General features: G+C 44.7%; 1 protein-coding gene across 1 annotated transcript in view; it reads left to right on the top strand.

Annotated features, from left to right (window-relative positions):
• The first annotated feature begins 1,347 nt into the window (after window positions 1-1,347).
• Window positions 1,348-18,525, top strand: part of LOC147736630 (T-box transcription factor TBX1) — a 49,472-nt gene continuing 32,294 nt past the window's right edge. Inside the window, exons 1-2 of the mRNA XM_086953792.1 lie at window positions 1,348-1,458; window positions 4,037-4,138. Of these exons, the coding sequence (XP_086809918.1) occupies window positions 4,041-4,138 (98 nt within the window). The 5' untranslated portion in view covers window positions 1,348-1,458; window positions 4,037-4,040. The remainder of the gene's footprint in view (window positions 1,459-4,036; window positions 4,139-18,525) is intronic.

An 18,525-nucleotide genomic window follows, 5' to 3' on the forward strand; every position in this document is an offset into this window, starting at 1 on the left:
AAGTGCCTGTACTATTCCTTCATAATTAAAGTGCAGGCAGCAAGCACCTGGTAGTCCCTGCACAATTAAAGCACTCTTGTTTAGCTCTAGCTACAGAAAAAGTCCCACTGCCATTAGCACATGCAAAATGTTTTTTTAGATACATATTGTTCATAATGACTGCTGAGACAAGGTTAGATAAGTGCCTGTTGGCCTCTCATTACATCAAAAAGGCAATTTTTGTTGGCTCTTAGGGCTCAGTGCACTTTACCACCACTAACCAGTGCTAAAGTGCTTGCGCTCTTTCCTCTCAAACGTGGTAAAATTGGCTTACACCGAATTGGCAATTTTAATTTACTTGTAAGTCCCTAGAAATGTGGTTCTACATGTACCCAGGGACTGTACATTAAATGCTGCTAGTAGGCCTGCAACACTTATTGTGACACCCACTTAAGTAGGCTATTTAAAGATGTGTCATGTCAAGGCCAGGGCCTTTGTGTTAATTGTTCAAGCTTTCTGGCCAGGGGGCCATTTGAGACATTTCCATGCCTTCTATCAGCCTGGGTGCTTATGTGTGGCGTTTCCATGCTTTCTGGCCTGGGTGCTTAATTATGTGTGCTATTTCCATAGTTTCTGGCCTCAGTGACCTGGAGCTGGTGCCTCATGTGCGACATTGCCATGCTTACTGGCCTGGGTGCTTATGTGTGACATTTGCATGCTTACTGGCCTGGTGGTGTGACCAGGCCTGGGTCAGTGCCTAGGTGCTTATGTGTGACATTTCCACAGTATTCTGGCATCAGTCAGTGGCATGTGTGCTCATGTGTGACAACATGAGTGACAAGTTACTATGCTTTAAAAGGTAATATAATCTAATATGTAATGGAAAATGCTTTATTTTGGCCTTTCTGTCTCTCAAATTTTCTTGGGGGGGGGGGACAAGTTCAACCCCCTAAACTCCCCCTAGTAGTGGTTGCTCACTGCGCTTGCTCACTACACACCATGTGGGGGGCTGGTCTCACTTTTATTTTGTTCTCTCTGATTCACTACTTGTGTCTATTTTTGGTGCTCTCTGAAAGAATGTCTATGGGTACATATGACTGGGTGGGTAACCTGGTGCTCTTTAAGGTCATCATCTACTATTTACTGTGCTTTGAAAGTTGATACAATTGAATATATAATGAAAAAAGTGCTGTAAAATTCACGATTTTGGTCTGTCGTTTTCCAAACTTTTCTCGGGGGGAGAACCCCCCAAACCCCCCTAGGAGGGGTCGGGCTCGCTCGCTGCGCTCGCTCGCTACGCGCCACCCGGGGGCTGGTCTGCAGAAATTTGCCAGGGCTGCTTTCAGTTCCCAGTCCGGCCCTGCAGCCAGGGCAGGTACCACCTGCGCCCCTGTCCCAGACCGTCACAGAAGTATCGAGACTTTGTTGCCTGCTGCCAGCCGCAGAAGTAAGACGGACCTGTACACCGGGGAAAGCCAAGTAAGACTGTTCCAACTGTTTAAGAAAAGTTTGCAGAGACTATAACATGTTGTGATGTTGTTGCCGCACAGTTCCATGGTGTGTAATGTTTTTCATTTCTAGCGGGGTCGGGCCAGCCCAAGTTGAGGCGCCCTGTGGGGATGCCAAGTTTCCCCCCCTCTGTGCATAATGAAGGTGGGCCGACCCTGCGTCCGCGCGGGCCGGCATGCAAGTGAGCTAATAAATAGCCGAGGGCCCTGGGCGTGAGCGAGGTAGCAACTAGCCACTGAAACTCATACATCGTGTCTAGCGTGATTATTTACAGGGCCTACCTACGACACGACAACGCCTTTGGGTAAAGACGGCGCTATAGAAAAACGCATAAAATAAATACATTTGCCAGCAGCAGTGGGTGGCTCCTAAGAAGAGCTGAAGCGCTCATGCTGTGTGGCGTTGTGAAGCTCTGCTGCCACCTTGTGGTCAGATGTGGAGATTACCGTCCAATGGTTATATCCCAGTGTTGCACCTGGGCTCTTGAAGGGTGGGGTTGGGAAAGAGCTAGAAGTGAGGCGCCCAGTTTACAACATTCACCCCCCCCACCCCCTATCGGGGCATCAACCACGTGCTGTGCTCACCGCAGCACCTAGAAGCGGTATACTCTGCCTATTCCTGAGAGGCACTAGAGCAGTGGAGAGGGCACCGAGACGGTCCACATTAGAAGCCCCTTTTCATGATTACACCAATAGTGTGTCATGAGGCCGAATGCAAGGAAGGAATGGAGGGGCATATTATAACAACAAGTGATATTTATCGCTAACTAGGCTTAGAGGCAATTTTTTTATCGCCGCGCATCGCCGGATTATATCGCAGAGAAAACGTGCTATTAGCAACGTTTATCTCAAAAGCGATAACATATCCGGCGATAGCGGCGAAATCCGTGAATATCGTTGAGAATACAGCGATATTCATGCATTATCGCTAACAGGGTCTTAGCCAGTGATGTCACAGTCTGGGTGTGTAGTGTTTCACAGCAGCAGTCCTAGTGATGGGGCAGATCTCTGTGGCCTCTCATCACTGTGATTATTCCTTTACAGAGGTGAGGGCGCCTGTCTCAAAGTATGGCCTATGGCTTTCCTGCTGACAGGCAGTGCTTGCGTTGTTGTTCTGGTTTGCAGTGGATGAAGACTGCCTGTGCCATGTTAGGACCCTCAGAGAATGATCAACACAGTCAGCTGTCCTACTGCTCAGTTATGAAAGTTGCATCTATCCATTCATACTCTCATCGATTCATTCATTCTTTCTCTTTCTTTCTTTCTCTCTTTCATTTATCCAAAGGGATCCAACCTTGCATTTAACGTGACAGAATTTGACACAAAATATACTGGGAGCGGGTAGAGGCAGAGGAATTAAAAAGTACAAAGCATGATTCATTGACCAACCAATTTCTGGAGTTTAAATCAACCAGGAAATTAGAGCCGCTTTTGGTTTATATCCAAGTTCCTAGAGACAGATCACTCTTTCTCCAAATGAGATATGGAATCCTACCATTGAAAAAGTTTGTAGCAGGATGGAAAGGTGCGAGAAATTATGATGTTAACTGCCCAGGCTGTTCATGTAAGATGGAGACCTTACCACATTTTTTGTTTGCTTGCATGGCCTACAAGTTACCTCGAGCTAGGTGGTTAAAACCTGTGTGTAGAGAGATGGGTGGTAGAGATTTCAGGATCGCATTACGCATTATTCTAACCGACACATCCTCTACGTTTATAGTTTGTGGAATTGCCAAGTATATCTCTAATGCTTGGTTTATAAGATCTAGGTTGCTGGATTCCAAAAAGTAGAAATTTTAATCTTTTCCCAAATGATTTCTTCTGCTGAAAATGTATTCTAGACCCTTTTAACCATCCACATGTGAAAAGTGTCTTTTTATTAACTGATTTTAGATAATTTGTAATATATGTGTGATACTTTTTTTATTGTATAATTAATGTACGTTTTTGCACTTTTATGATATAAGAAATATCGAATAAAGTATTACAACAACAGAATTTGACATGAACAGTACTGTTATCATTTCAGGAAAGCGCGAAGAATTAGACCCTGAGCTTTTGTGCACTGAGAATGAAGTGTGGCTTACTTATGAAATGTATTAATGATATTGGTGCAACAATGCTGTAATACCAACAAGCATCGGCAAAGGCAACAACATGCTGGATGCCAACCATTTCACTTTTTCAATTTAAGGGAGAGCACTTCTGAATATTATCAAAAATAGGGTCCAGAAAAAGGTGAAAATTCAGGTGTGATCACACAAAAAGGACAGATATTCCTCACCTGGAGGTAACTTCAAGCTACCTCATGGACACTGTTACAACTGTATTTTCTTTGCTGCGCCCTGTGCTGCTTCCTCTTTCTATGCCCCCCACGCCCCCATTTATATGCCCTCCTTGCTGCAGGGTACCCTCTCTCCTCGTGACCTGTCCCCTGCCTCTGCCCCACACCATGACCCTCCCCCCCTGCTCTCCACTGCCCCAGTGACCTCAGGGTCAGGGTTTCTTGACCCCTCCAGGTAATGACCTCCGGGTTCCTGTCTCCACAGGAGGATGTTTCCCACCTTCCAGGTGAAGATTTTTGGGATGGACCCGACAGCGGAGTATGCGCTTCTCATGGACTTCGTGCCGCTGGACGACAAGCGATACAGGTATGGGCAGCGCGTAGAATGGGAGCCTATAAGTGCATGCACTCCTTGACCCAGAGTCCCTGCGTGCTGCTAAGTGCTGCTACTTTCCCATCAGGAGTGGCCGAAGTGGGGGAACTGTGGGTGGAGAATCAGAGGGCGGAGTAAGAGTTGTGGCCAGAAACAGCAAAACATTCACTTTTTAGTATTTGTTTGACATTTCACTGACCAGTTACATCTTATTACGTTATTTAATTCAACCAATGGTTACATGTTAATTTAAGGGTTATTATGAGTTATTGACATTAAATACATTCATAAAGTGGGATACGTTTCCAATCTCGGAATGTACAAAATATGCTTAGAAGTGGAAGCACAAGCCATTTTTTCCTTCTCTGCCCACCCCTCCCATCTTCGAATGGCAGAGCCATATCTATAGGACATTGGAATTTCTGTGGCCCTGGGACGCATTTCTACAACAAAAAAGTAGGGGAACGCATTCTATGGAATTTAAAAAGTAGGGTCACGTCTTCCTCTGTGGATCCCACCCACTGCGTCCACTGCTCACCAGAACCATTAGAGCAGTGCTGAGAAGTGAGGGTACTATCCCATTAAAGCATTGGAGAAGTGCTGAGAAGTGAGGGTACTATCCCATTAAAGCATTGGAGAAGTGCTAAGAAGTGCAGGTGATAGAGCGCGCAGGTCACCCGGGTCACTGAGTTTACCAATTTTCCACGCACTGAGCCCAGGCATGCATACAAATGACAATGTTTCTGTATGAACCGGGTGAAATCCTTAACACGCTACTATGAGTAATTCGGGGGGTGACTTCACACCACTGCTGATCATGTACCTGACTTACCACAGGCACATTACTCCTGATGGATCAGGAGCTAGCAGGGAATAGTTGACAGGGTTCCTAGAAGAAATACACTTTATAAACCAAAATACATTTATCCACACTATATACTGTAAAATGACCACAGACACCTGATGAGTTTTCAAAGGTTTATCAAAAGATTTCAGAATGAATATGCCAAGATGATAAGCCAAATACACAATAACACATCAAGTGTTAAAATTAATGCCACAATGTAACTATGGATTAGGGCAAGTACCATTAGAACAATTGAGAACACTGCAAGGTAATGGGCTATTCACCGCAAACTTAAACTAGGGCAAGGGACATGAAACAGGACCTAAAATGAGTACTTTACTAGGCTAGTTATTCTATTCTTACTGAATTTCACTGCAATCATGCTAAGGGAAAAGGGGAAAAAATGGAACATACTATTATAATATGACAATGTAATAATGTCCTACAGGTAGGGAGAGAAGTGGAACAATTCTAATAAACAATTTGTATATAAGATGCTTTCAAAGGCAATAGGGCAATATCACAGGCAAGAGTGCTTTATTAAGAAAAGAAGAAAGAGAGATAGAAAGACGTAAACCCACAGATTAATAATTACCTAATTAGAAATGAGGACTAACCCTGGCCACGGGTCAGTTTGGAAAGACGGGGACAAGGACCCTCAAGGAATGGAATACCAGAATGTGAGCAGGTACAGCTCACGGACAGTCAGGACAGGATACCCCTCAGGTTTGGGTCAGGGCTGGGCTCACCAAGGTACGACCAACACCCACAGCTTCGGATGCAACGCCTGCGTTACCCCTCTCTGCAAGTAATCCTCCAGTAACCCTGATTGGGTTTTCGAATTTCCCCAGCAAAGTGCTTCGCCAGCACTTAGGACTATTTTCCACCCCTAGGGGTTTGTGGAAAAATCTGGACAGAGTGCTCCGCAGCACTCTAGATTGAGCACCTATAGAGTTCCTAGGGTCAGTGACAGGTCTGCTACTCGGACAAGTTGGACAATTTCCTTAAGCTACACTAGGCCAGTTATACGGTTTGGGGACCCTTAGACCACCCACTAATGTTGCAAGTGACAGTTTCCCACATTATGATTGGTCAGGAGAGGTGACTTGGTCATTGTCACCTCCTAGAATTCAGTGTTCACATCATGACTATTAAAATTTGCACACCCGCCCCTTGGGTTCACGTTCCCAGGCATAGGAATACAGAAGACAATACAAGTGCATAGCATATAGCAACAGTGTTGCTTCGGTCAAGGTAGAATTCAGTCTCCTGGAGAGGGTTCCCAGGCGCATCGGGCTTCAGGAGCCAGCTGGCTTGTCTTAGCTTCTGCGCAGTGAGGTTTCTCCCAGGTCACATGACAGGGTTCAGAGGAGCTTCAGTATGGCGTAGCTCATGTTATCCCCCAGCCCCAGAGACGCGGTACATGAAAAGTAAGCGAGAACAAATTAGAATCATACATAAAAATGATCACACTGTATACCGTGATAGATTTTAACACACCCCTTACTTTATAATATCTATAGTATTAAAGTTTAGTGCAAAAAGACAGATAGGCGAAAGCAGCGGTAGCAAGCAGAGAGCGTGGTGAGAGACAAGCGGCCATATTTGCATCAGTGCGCATGAGCAATACAATCCCTCCAAAATGCGAGTGCGTCACATCACATGGGTATGACCGACGCATGCGCAGACTGGATTTCTGCGAAGCAGCCATTTCCATAGTGCAAGCATTGTTAGGATGAAAAGACACACAGGCAAGCCTCTCGGGGGCTCCCGCGTGTTGGGGAAAATGCTAAATAAACGACGGACAGTTGGATTAATATGATTATAAGATAGGCGAGGTTCATGAATGAGAACAGGTCGCTTTACGTGCGAATCCTTGCTCCATCAATCCCCTCTTTGATGATATTTACTATCATCACTACATTTAAGGAAACAGATGCCAACTTTCATTCTTCCATATCTTTCATCTCAATCTCGACAAATTTATGGTTTAGTTTTCTTTCGGCTTCTCTATGAGAGTGGTGATTCTTTACCTTTTTGTATATTTGATTCCTTAGTTCTTCTAATTCTAACTCATCAATGTTTCTTTTCACCCCTCTTTTATTTACTGTGCACTTCTTTTTACATTATTGACATTTACAGCAGATGAATATGATCAGTACAACCACACCTATTCCAATTATTGGCATCAGTATTTTCCACAGAAGATTTCTACCTAAGTTAGAAAACCAACTACCTATTGAGGAGAGACCTCCAGTCAGTCTCGTCCAGGCACTGTCAACCTCCAATGGTTTGAGCTCTTTTTCCAAATTAGTTATATTCCTTACATATCTTTTAAGTTCGATACTTTTGTCAGGTATATAGGTGCAACAATGTTGCGCCTTCAGCATTCTACAGACTCCGCCCTCTTTTGCCAATAAGGTATCAAGAGCAAGGCGATTCTGCAAAACCATTGATCTGATCGCAACCATCTCAGTATTGACCAGCAGGAATCCAGCAGCAGTGTCAGTAGATAACCGATCCACTACTGTAGACAATTTGCAGATTCTGTGTGTGTTCAGAACTACCCCCATTCCAGGTATCATTGCACTGAAAATATCACCTATGATTTCTCCTACACTCTCACGTTTACTACGCACTAAGCCATTAGTGTCTTCATCGCTTCCAGCAGCGTTATTCACGTGGTATATTTTCGGGAAAACAATGCCAAAATAGCAGCTTCCATACCAGTGATCTGGCAATTTAAAATAAGCCTTGTTCCCACATATATAATAAATTCCGGGGAACACAGGTTCTGACCCATTTTTGAAACCCCAACCTCCAATTACCTTATAATTATGTTCACACTCGCTGGAACCAATGAATACATTGTTATAATATTCTGTTCTTTCTCTATGGAGACAAAGTTTTCCTTTCCGTTCAAAATCCAGCAACAAAGCAGGATTAGCTTCGCCTTGTGAGGTGTTATCCATATGTTCTGCCCACCTAGGGACTCTATCTTTCTCGCTATTTGCCTTTTTCTGAAACTTTTCCCTCCTTCTGTCTGCCATTTTTATGAACATCTTTTCCTGCTCTTGCAAAGAACAGGTCAGATTAGCCTGCCGTGCTTCATTTAAGTCTATGTCACCTATAGTCAGGAAATATTCTCCCATATACCGGGTTACCTCGCTTCTAATATGTACAAGGTTCAGGTGTCCCCTAATAGGGAGTTCAGAAAAGACTACGTCAGCATTTGAATAGTAGTACTGCAAAGTGCTTCTATAAAACAAGCTAGCTAATATACTGCAGGAAATTCCATAGGTTAGGGGTAAATGGTGATATGTCACACCTTCCGCTACAGAAGTGGGTAGCTTCATCAGACATAACAATCTTCTATTTCCATAGCCTCTACATAATGCACTAACAGGTTAGCGAAAACATTTAAATGCGTCCGGTTTCTCATCTTGTGAAAATGCAGTCCACCCTCATCTGATGCTTCTAATTTTGGTCGTGTGTGTCTCAGACTAACTGGATTGTCACGTCGTTCTAAGCTTCGTGGTGTTTCTGCAGTCTGTACAACGTCTGTGTCTAATATTTCAGGTTCGGTAGGGGACAAGTTAGGATCTTTACTTATCATAAAAGGTATAAAGACTGTTAGTCCTATCCACATCACTATTAACATAGCTACACTACATAAGCATATTTTACAGCATGTTTTACAACACCCAAATCTGGACCTTCCAGCTACGTTTGAATCAGACATTTTAGTTTACAGGTGGCTTTTGTAACCCCTCTTTGTTCCTTTACACCAAAGGCTCACTCGGGTTTCTCTCAAGGAGGGTCTTCGTCTGAACTCCGATCAGTGATGGACTCTTCGTCACTTTTACCACTGTGGTGGGGCTCATCAATTTCTTCCAACACCAAGTATGTCCATTCAGGGCTCCGATACAGCTTGTTCTGTTTCTTTACTCTGTCGCTCTTTCTCAGCGACTTGCCTCGGGCTGCTTTTCTTTCACTTTCAGCCCTCTTTCGGTCTTTCAGTTTCTCTTCAACTGTCTTTATTCGAAGTCTTAGTCTTTTGACGTATCGGGGTGCACCTTTGTCTCTGTGACTTCCAGTGGTCGAGGAAACTTGGCCTTCCTCGTGCACTTTTTTTATTTCACTTCGTCGTGGCACTTCTGTATCATCAGAGTCTATTTCCCTTCCTGTCTGACTAGTTCCAGGTCTTTCATCTATTTCTTCTGCCTGGTCCTTAAGCTGGCCCTGTTCAGGTTGGAGTTGTATTTGCTCTTTACTTTCAGGTGACTTTGTTTCTATTTCCCGAACATGTTCATCTATCTCTATCTGTTCCTGTTCATGCACTCCGACCTCTTGATTTTCTTCTGCATGAACTTCAACTTTGACCACTATCTGTCCCTTTCCAGACTCCGGAGTTTCAGGTGGAGTGTCGATGTCTTGATCTGTCCCTACTTGGCCTGCTTCCTGATCAGGTGTGATGTGAGTCTCGCTGACCTGACCTTCGTCCTCTAGTTCTGTCTCACCTGGACTATCCCACTCACTGTCTAGGTACGAATATTTCCTGGTTCGTATTGGATCAAGAACCTGGTCATCAGCAGGGTACCACTCAACGTCTCGACTTGTGCTCGGCAGTTCGATGTCATCTAGATCCGGACTCTCTTCGGGAGTCTCCTTAGCTGGGCTGCCTTCAGCTTCAGTCGCGTTTTCTCCAGTTACCCGCTTTGTGTGGCTGGCATGGATCCACTTCGGTACACCAGCACACTTCACAGCAGTCGTAGTGACAAGGATCACTTGTCTTGGCTTTCCCCACTTTGGTCCAAGGCAACTCTTCCGGGTGTGTTTCTTTAGCACCACCCAATCGCCGGGTTGCAGTTTATGTGCTGGAGTCTTGGGCCAGTCGTCAGCTGTCTCTCCAATCTGGTGAGAGAGAGAACGCACTTGGTCACCCAGCAGCTTTGCAGTATTCCAGTACCAAATCATCAGAAATGCTTAGCAGTTTGTGTCCAGGTACCCAAGCCTGTCGCATCACTCGCCCCATCAGTACTTCGTGGGGACTCAGGCCTGTTTTTCGATTCGGAATACTTCTCAAACTCATCAGCACAAGGGGCAAAGCTTCTATCCAGTTAATTTTGGTGGCATCACACATCTTCGCCAATCTGGACTTGATCGTACCATTTATCTGCTCAACTACCCCAGAAGCCTCTGGGTGGTATGCACAGTGCAGCCTTTGCTTCATCTTAAATGCCGCACAGAGTTCTTCTAGGACATCGTTGGCAAAATGCCCACCTTGGTCTGTTTCAATCGTCTCAGGAATTCCAAACCTAGGTATCAATTCCCTGAGCAATAGTTTGGCTACAGTTTGGGCATCATTTTTCTTTGCCGGGTAGGCCTCCACCCACCGGGAAAACAGGCAAACTATGACCAGGACATATCTATATCCTTTACATCTGGGCATTGTTATAAAGTCTGCCTGCATCCTGACAAAGGGACCCACTGCCTTTCCAATGGTACTCTGTTCTACTACAGTCCTCTTTCCTGCATTGAATTGCTGACACACTAGACACCTCTGGCAAAGCCTTTCCGCCTGGTTCCTGAACTTTGAATTATAGAACACTTTGTCAAACACACGGCACATGGCGTCCCTTCCCATATGTGTAGGTTCATGTATCATCCTGACCATGGGATCTATCAGGCTGTCGGGCAGTACAGGCACTCCAGTTGAGTTTACCACCACACCGTCATTCCTCACTTTGCATTCATTCGCACTCCATCTGCCTTTTTCTTCCCTGTCTGTTGCTTGTTGTAAGTCTTTTAATTCATCCCACGTTGACACATTATCAAACAACATCAGTTGGCAGCTGTTTCCACCCCACAACCCAATTTGGAGGGACATTTGGTATCGGGCACAAAACTGGGCGATTTGGTCAGCGTATCTGTTTCCGGCTGTCACATCATCATTTCCGGATCTGTGAGCCGCACACTTGACCACAGCCAATTCTTTGGGCAATTGAATAGCTTCCAGTAAGTCTTGTACCACCTTTCCATTCCTGATAGGGGTACCTGAGGAAGTCATGAATTCTCTTTGTAACCATAGTTGGCCGAAGTCATGAACAACCCCATAACAGTACTGGCTGTCGGTGTAAACAGTTATTCTTTTATTTTTACCCCTCTTACATGCTCTTGTCAACGCGATGAGCTCTGCGACTTGTGCAGATTTCACTTCGCATAGGTAAGATGCTTCCAGGGTGTGCGTCAATGTGACCACAGCATAGGCAGCACACAGACCTCCACTTTCATGTCTTAAACACGAGCCATCTACAAAGATGGTAAGATCTCCCTCCAGTAATGCTATTTCTCGGATGTCAGGACGGGGCTTGGTGCTGAATTCTGTTAAATCGATGCAGTTATGTTCCCCTTCATCCTCGGCTTCTACATCCAGAGGAACAGGTAACAGTGTAGCAGGGTTTAAGACATTGCATCGGGAGATTATCACATTTTCAGCACCGATCAAAATTCTCTCATACTTAGTCAGCCGACTAGGTGTGAGATACTGGGTCTTGGTTCTTGTCAGTAGGATTACAACCGAATGTGGAACATATACGGTGACAGGATGTCCCATGACAATTTTCTCACTCTGTTCTAAACTGACGCATGTAGCAGCTACTGCTTTCAGGCATCCGGGCAATCCAGCAGCCACCGGATCTAGAGTGGCCGAGAAATAGGCCACGGGACGCCTGACCAGCCCATGCTCTTGGGTCAGGACTGAGAGAGCACAATTTTCCCTTGTGTCACAGAACAGTTCAACGTTTTTGGAATAATCAGGCATACCCAATGCAGGGGCGGTACATAGACAATTTCGCAAGGTTACCCAAGCGGACATGCTTTCACTGTCCCAACTGACTGGGTCTTCCACTCCTTTCTTGGTCATTTTTAACAAAGGCTTTGCTAGAGCTGCGAATCCTACAATCCATTGCCTGCAGTACCCCACAACTCCCAGGAACATTCTCACCTCTTTCTGAGTTCGGGGTAGTTCCATTGCTTTAATTATTTTGATCCTCTCTGTAGTGACTTTTCTGATCCCTTTCTCTATCTGGTGCCCCAGATATTTTACCGAGTTTTTACAGAACTGTAATTTGTCAGGCGACACTTTATGTCCTCCTTTTCCTAGGTGATTCAGCAAGGCGATGGTGTCTGTGACACAGTCAGTTTGGGTTTTAGATGCCACTAACAGGTCATCTATGTACTGCACCAAAACAGACTCTCTTGGCAGGACTAGAGATTCAAGGCATTTCTTTAAGATCTGGTTAAAAATCGATAGACTTTCAGTGTACCCTTGAGGGACACGATTCCAGACATAGATATGACTGTCAAATTCAAAACTAAAAAGGAACTTGCTTTCTGGATGCAATGGGATGGAAAAGAATGCATGGCACAGGTCAATGACAGTGAACCATTCCGCATTCCAGGGAATCTGGTATAATATCACTGCAGGGTTGGGCACAATGGGACAGCAAGGTACTACAATTTGGTTTACCTTGCGTAGGTCCTGCACTACCCGGTACTTTCCACTAGGCTTTTTAATCCCAATGATGGGTGAGTTGCAGGGACTGCTCATTACTTCCTGTATGATTTCTGCTTCGAGTAACCTGTTAATTTCAATTGCGACTCCTGCCTTTACTTCTGCACTCATTTTGTACTGTCTGGTTCTGGGGTATACAGCATTTGTCTTTATTGCTATTTTAACTGGGTCCACGTTCGCCATCAAGCCTACATCTTTTCCCATGAAATCCCATACCTCAGGTACCACTCTCACCTGGAGCTCTTCAGGTAAGTCTTCAACAGACAAGGGTCTAATATCAGTGTCAGGTCTCACTAACATCAGTTTGTACACGCCATCTTCATCGGGGGTCTGAATTTCGATACCTTTTGGTGTGCAAAAGATGGTGCAGTTCATTTTGCACAACAAATCACGTCCTAGCAGGTTCACAGGACTGGAATCACAGACCACAAATCTGTGCATTTCTTTAAAATTTCCTATGGAGATTTCCATAGGTTCAGTCACTGGAGTACTTATTATTTGATTGGAGACACCCACTACTTGGATTGCTTCTCCCGAGAGGGGTAGGTTAGGAACATCCACTGTTCTCACAGTGGACCGGGTAGCACCAGTGTCCAACAGAAAGGTGACGTCTTTTCCCTCAACCTTTCCTTCAATGTATGGTCCAGTCTGGTCTACCGGTAAGGAGGCGCCAAGCACGCACTCCTTGTCCTCCCCTCTCAGGCCCTGTCAATCTTGTTCATCACAGAGGAAAGAATCGTTCAACAGATACTGTGGAATTGCTGCATTGCTTTCATTCTCTCCTTCCCATATCTCCGCCCTCTCCTTCTGCCGACCCTCATTCTTATAATTCTGTCTAGGAGCGCGAGGTACTGGAGGTAGCTTTACCTGTTGCTGGTTCTTTCTTGTCCCCTCTTTCCGCACCTGTGGATTTAAACCATTTATAGGGGCATTACCGGCCTGTAGGTGTGGACACTCGTCTCTCCAATGCCCTATCTGGCCGCACCCGTGGCAAGGAAACTTTTTCATAGCTTCTTCCTGACTCATTTTTGCACGGGGCTTCCCTCCTCCCCCAGCATTGGTACTTTGGGCATTATTATTAGAATTCAATTTACTTAACTGCTTTTCCTGCTGTTCAGCCAATTTCACTTGTGCCCACATAACCTTCTCCTTGAGGGCTTTCTTTTTATTTTCGATCTCATCTTCGCAGTATTTTGCGTATTTAAGGACATCATCTATGGGCTTTCCCTGCCAACTTATTTTATTATCTCGAATCCATTGGGAAATTTCAGGTCTTAATCCTAGCACGAATCTGTAACTGAAATGGGTCATGTCCTTCATGTCCACATTATCGATTCCACTGTAAGTTTTGAATACTTGCAGTAACCTTTCATAAACGGAATGGACAGTTTCATTGCGCTCTTGGGTAGTTCTATCTATCCTAGTCCAATCTGTTTCCTTTGCGGGCACCTTTTTCTTGAGGTAGTGTATGACTTGATCATACTTCCTCATTACTTCAGGCGAGGGAGCTCCTGTTTTGTCGCCTCTTGCATATTCCTCACTGGGCCAATCAATTTCAATTTTGCAGTCGGTCCACAAATCTACAGGAACCACAATGTCGAAAAACCCATCCAGGTCTTTCAAAAGACATTTCTGAACCTTTACGAAACGCTCGACCTGTCTGTACCAGTCGACTGGTTTCTCCCGTAATTTCGGGAAGTCATTAGTAAATGACACAATATCCTGTCGGGACCAAGGGACATGGACATATTTTCCCCCCGGGACCTCTCTCATGGGACACAATTTTTCTGCGGGAGTTACTTCTTTAAGCACGTATTCTGAAGCCTCGGATTTTGCCCTGCTGTCTTCCTTTTTCTTTGCCCACCGGGTTCTCCATTTCCCTACATCCCCCCATTTCTGTAAGAGTTTTAATAATTCTTTTATCTGGATCTGTTTTCCTACCACATTCAAGCTCTCTAAGTCTTTGTCCGAAAAATCTACTCTGTAAGGTTTCTGAAGGATTTTGGAGCGACTGACATCTATTCCCATTTCTGTGGCTGTGTCCATCAGTCTCCCATGGAGCAATCTAGCGTTCCGGGTAAGGTTTTTACTGATGAACAGTAACTCTTCTTCGCTGAAGGAGTTTAAACGGTCTAATCCTACATTTCCAGCCATCATCTCTTCTATTTCTATTCTTAGTTTATAGATCTCTAATGGTTTGGGTTGGGGAGTGGTCTCTTTCTCCAACTCTTTGGTCCATCTGTCTAATTCTTCTGGGGATACTACTGTGGCACTCCTAACCCCAGACGTACTTTCAATCAGAACCTCTTTTGCCCTACTCTGACTTCTTGCCCCTGGCATGCTAGTTCTAGATTCCCTAATGGGCATATCCATCAGGACCACTGATTCGCACTCACTTTCTTGATCATCATCTATGAGTACTTCTTTTCTCGGGGGTGGAATGCTTGGAGTTGGCATTATTGGGGAGATAACAGAAGGACGAGGACTAGCCAGGTTATCCCTATAAAGAGGAATAGCGGGTCCAATAGTTACTGGAATAGTCAGGGAATCTGGATGGGGATGTATCTGGGCTATGGTCCGGACTAAATCATCTCGCTGTCTAGCCAGGGCTTCCTTCTCTTGTTCTCGCAAAGCCTTTTCTGCGGAATTGTCATGTAATACTTGGGGTACCAAGGGAGGATAAATACTTGGGGCAGTCGGAGTAACCAATCGAGGTGGGCCTTCCCCAAACGGCTGATAATTTGGGACCGTAGATTTAGGTCTGCAAAACCCATCCCCTTCACTGGTTTTACTATCCGTACCCGTTCCATCTGTCTCGCTATCCCTCCGACATCTGGGATATTTGGCAAACGGGTTTGGTGAACTTAAAGGCTCTGACTCTGCTACATAGGGAGGTGGGTTTTTCATCAACAAATCCTCTAGGTGCTCATCTTCTGAGTCCCCTACGGGCATTAAGTGATGGGTTTTTTCTTTACTTTTCCCTTTCCCTTGTTCTAATACCCCCATCATTGGAAACAAACCCTCCACCATCATGCTTTGTCTCCAATGTTTCATTTTCTGCTCTTTGGTTTCTCTATGGACCCTCGGATACCATTTGCTCACTCCCTTGTCCATCCGGGGTCTATCTCTTTCCAGGGCCTCGATTTCCCATTTTTCTAGGGCCTCGTACTGGGTTAATCTGGGTCTGGGATGTAATTCATTCATGCGGGTCCTCAAGTTAAACAGGATTCTGCCATTAAACGTACCATCAATAGGGAATGCTAGGACTCCGTCATCTGCAGTATACTTTGCCCAATTTTCTAGCCATACACAGGTATGATACCCCTTTTCAAACATCATGAAGGAAGCAGGAGTATTCGGTGGAGGAATGATCACACCCTCCCTCGTTCTAATGGGCTTGTCTGTTTTAAAAAAATTCTTTACCTTGTCGGCAAATGACATTTTTCTTTTTATTCCATACATCATGTGCGGTCTACCTCGTATAATCTGTTCCTTATAGAAGCCTGAGTTTTGTGGATTAGGTAAGAACTCAGGATACCACATATGCCTTTCCAGGCTCGCTTCTAACTCGGCCTGATTAATTTTGTTTACCTTTGTACTTCCAATGCTAGCGCGACTTTTATTTCGTAGAAGCCAATCAACACTGTGAATACAAAAATCCTTGTCCAATGGGTGAGCGGCCTTTCGCGAGAGCAGGTCTCACGCTCCGGCGCTCACCCCTCCCTTACAAATTCAGCTTCACTACACACCCGCTGTCTTGACCAATACCAGCGCGGCACGGAGTGACGTCAGAGCAGTCTTCCAACCTACTCCCTCCTTCACAAGGTAACGGAAACTTTTAACTTTTCCTAAAGTGCGAGTGCAAATCTTAGTCAACAACACACAACGTTTGCCACTGTGTCTGAGTGTTCTAAATAGATAGAAAAATGTTCTCTCACTACAAGTAAACCACTTCTGTCTACTTCTCATTCACCCCGGATAGACTTCTTTGCCTAATCCCTCACACGAGCAATATAGAACCCGTTATTCTTCTGACTTATCCACTTCAGTCTGGGATATATACTGAGCCAGGATTTCACCAGTGTACTATTTTACTTACCATTCAAGCCTCGGAGACCCTATTACTCCTCCCACATGCGACCCTTACTAGGTGATATCACAAGGGAAGTTTTATACAAAGGACTCGTAGCTATCAATTATACAGATGCAAAAAGATCCTAAATTAGTGCTTCCAGGTATTCCTAACCCTGCACTAATGACTCTAGACAAGTGACCTTGCCAGCTAACCGGATTCTACTCACCGTTAGCTATATACTTCCCCGGGGATTCGGACTACACTGAACACTTACAAACAGTTCTTTGTTAATACTACATATAACACTTATAGCAGCAATGCAAAAATCATATACATAGACATATAATATCCTTAAAACATTGCAAAATATTTGAATCAATGCAATAGAAAAATCAGCAGCACATTTTATTTTCACGGTTTGTGTATCAACTATCCTGTCTACCTATTTTAACTAGTCCTAACCATAGCTCTGCTACCAGAAAATTACTGATAGAGCGCGCAGGTCACCCGGGTCACTGAGTTTACCAATTTTCCACGCACTGAGCCCAGGCATGCATACAAATGACAATGTTTCTGTATGAACCGGGTGAAATCCTTAACACGCTACTATGAGTAATTCGGGGGGTGACTTCACACCACTGCTGATCATGTACCTGACTTACCACAGGCACATTACTCCTGATGGATCAGGAGCTAGCAGGGAATAGGTGACAGGGTTCCTAGAAGAAATACACTTTATAAACCAAAATACATTTATCCACACTATATACTGTAAAATGACCACAGACACCTGATGAGTTTTCAAAGGTTTATCAAAAGATTTCAGAATGAATATGCCAAGATGATAAGCCAAATACACAATAACACATCAAGTGTTAAAATTAATGCCACAATGTAACTATGGATTAGGGCAAGTACCATTAGAACAATTGAGAACACTGCAAGGTAATGGGCTATTCACCGCAAACTTAAACTAGGGCAAGGGACATGAAACAGGACCTAAAATGAGTACTTTACTAGGCTAGTTATTCTATTCTTACTGAATTTCACTGCAATCATGCTAAGGGAAAAGGGGAAAAAATGGAACATACTATTATAATATGACAATGTAATAATGTCCTACAGGTAGGGAGAGAAGTGGAACAATTCTAATAAACAATTTGTATATAAGATGCTTTCAAAGGCCATAGGGCAATATCACAGGCAAGAGTGCTTTATTAAGAAAAGAAGAAAGAGAGATAGAAAGACGTAAACCCACAGATTAATAATTACCTAATTAGAAATGAGGACTAACCCTGGCCACGGGTCAGTTTGGAAAGACGGGGACAAGGACCCTCAAGGAATGGAATACCAGAATGTGAGCAGGTACAGCTCACGGACAGTCAGGACAGGATACCCCTCAGGTTTGGGTCAGGGCTGGGCTCACCAAGGTACGACCAACACCCACAGCTTCGGATGCTACGCCTGCGTTACCCCTCTCTGCAAGTAATCCTCCAGTAACCCTGATTGGGTTTTCGAATTTCCCCAGCAAAGTGCTTCGCCAGCACTTAGGACTATTTTCCACCCCTAGGGGTTTGTGGAAAAACCTGGACAGAGTGCTCCGCAGCACTCTAGATTGAGCACCTATAGAGTTCCTAGGGTCAGTGACAGGTCTGCTACTCGGACAAGTTGGACAATTTCCTTAAGCTACACTAGGCCAGTTATACGGTTTGGGGACCCTTAGACCACCCACTAATGTTGCAAGTGACAGTTTCCCACATTATGATTGGTCAGGAGAGGTGACTTGGTCATTGTCACCTCCTAGAATTCAGTGTTCACATCATGACTATTAAAATTTGCACACCCGCCCCTTGGGTTCACGTTCCTAGGCATAGGAATACAGA

The sequence above is a fragment of the Lissotriton vulgaris genome, chromosome 1_2, assembly GCF_964263255.1.
Source record: "Lissotriton vulgaris chromosome 1_2, aLisVul1.2, whole genome shotgun sequence".
Taxonomy (NCBI): Eukaryota; Metazoa; Chordata; class Amphibia; order Caudata; family Salamandridae; genus Lissotriton; species Lissotriton vulgaris.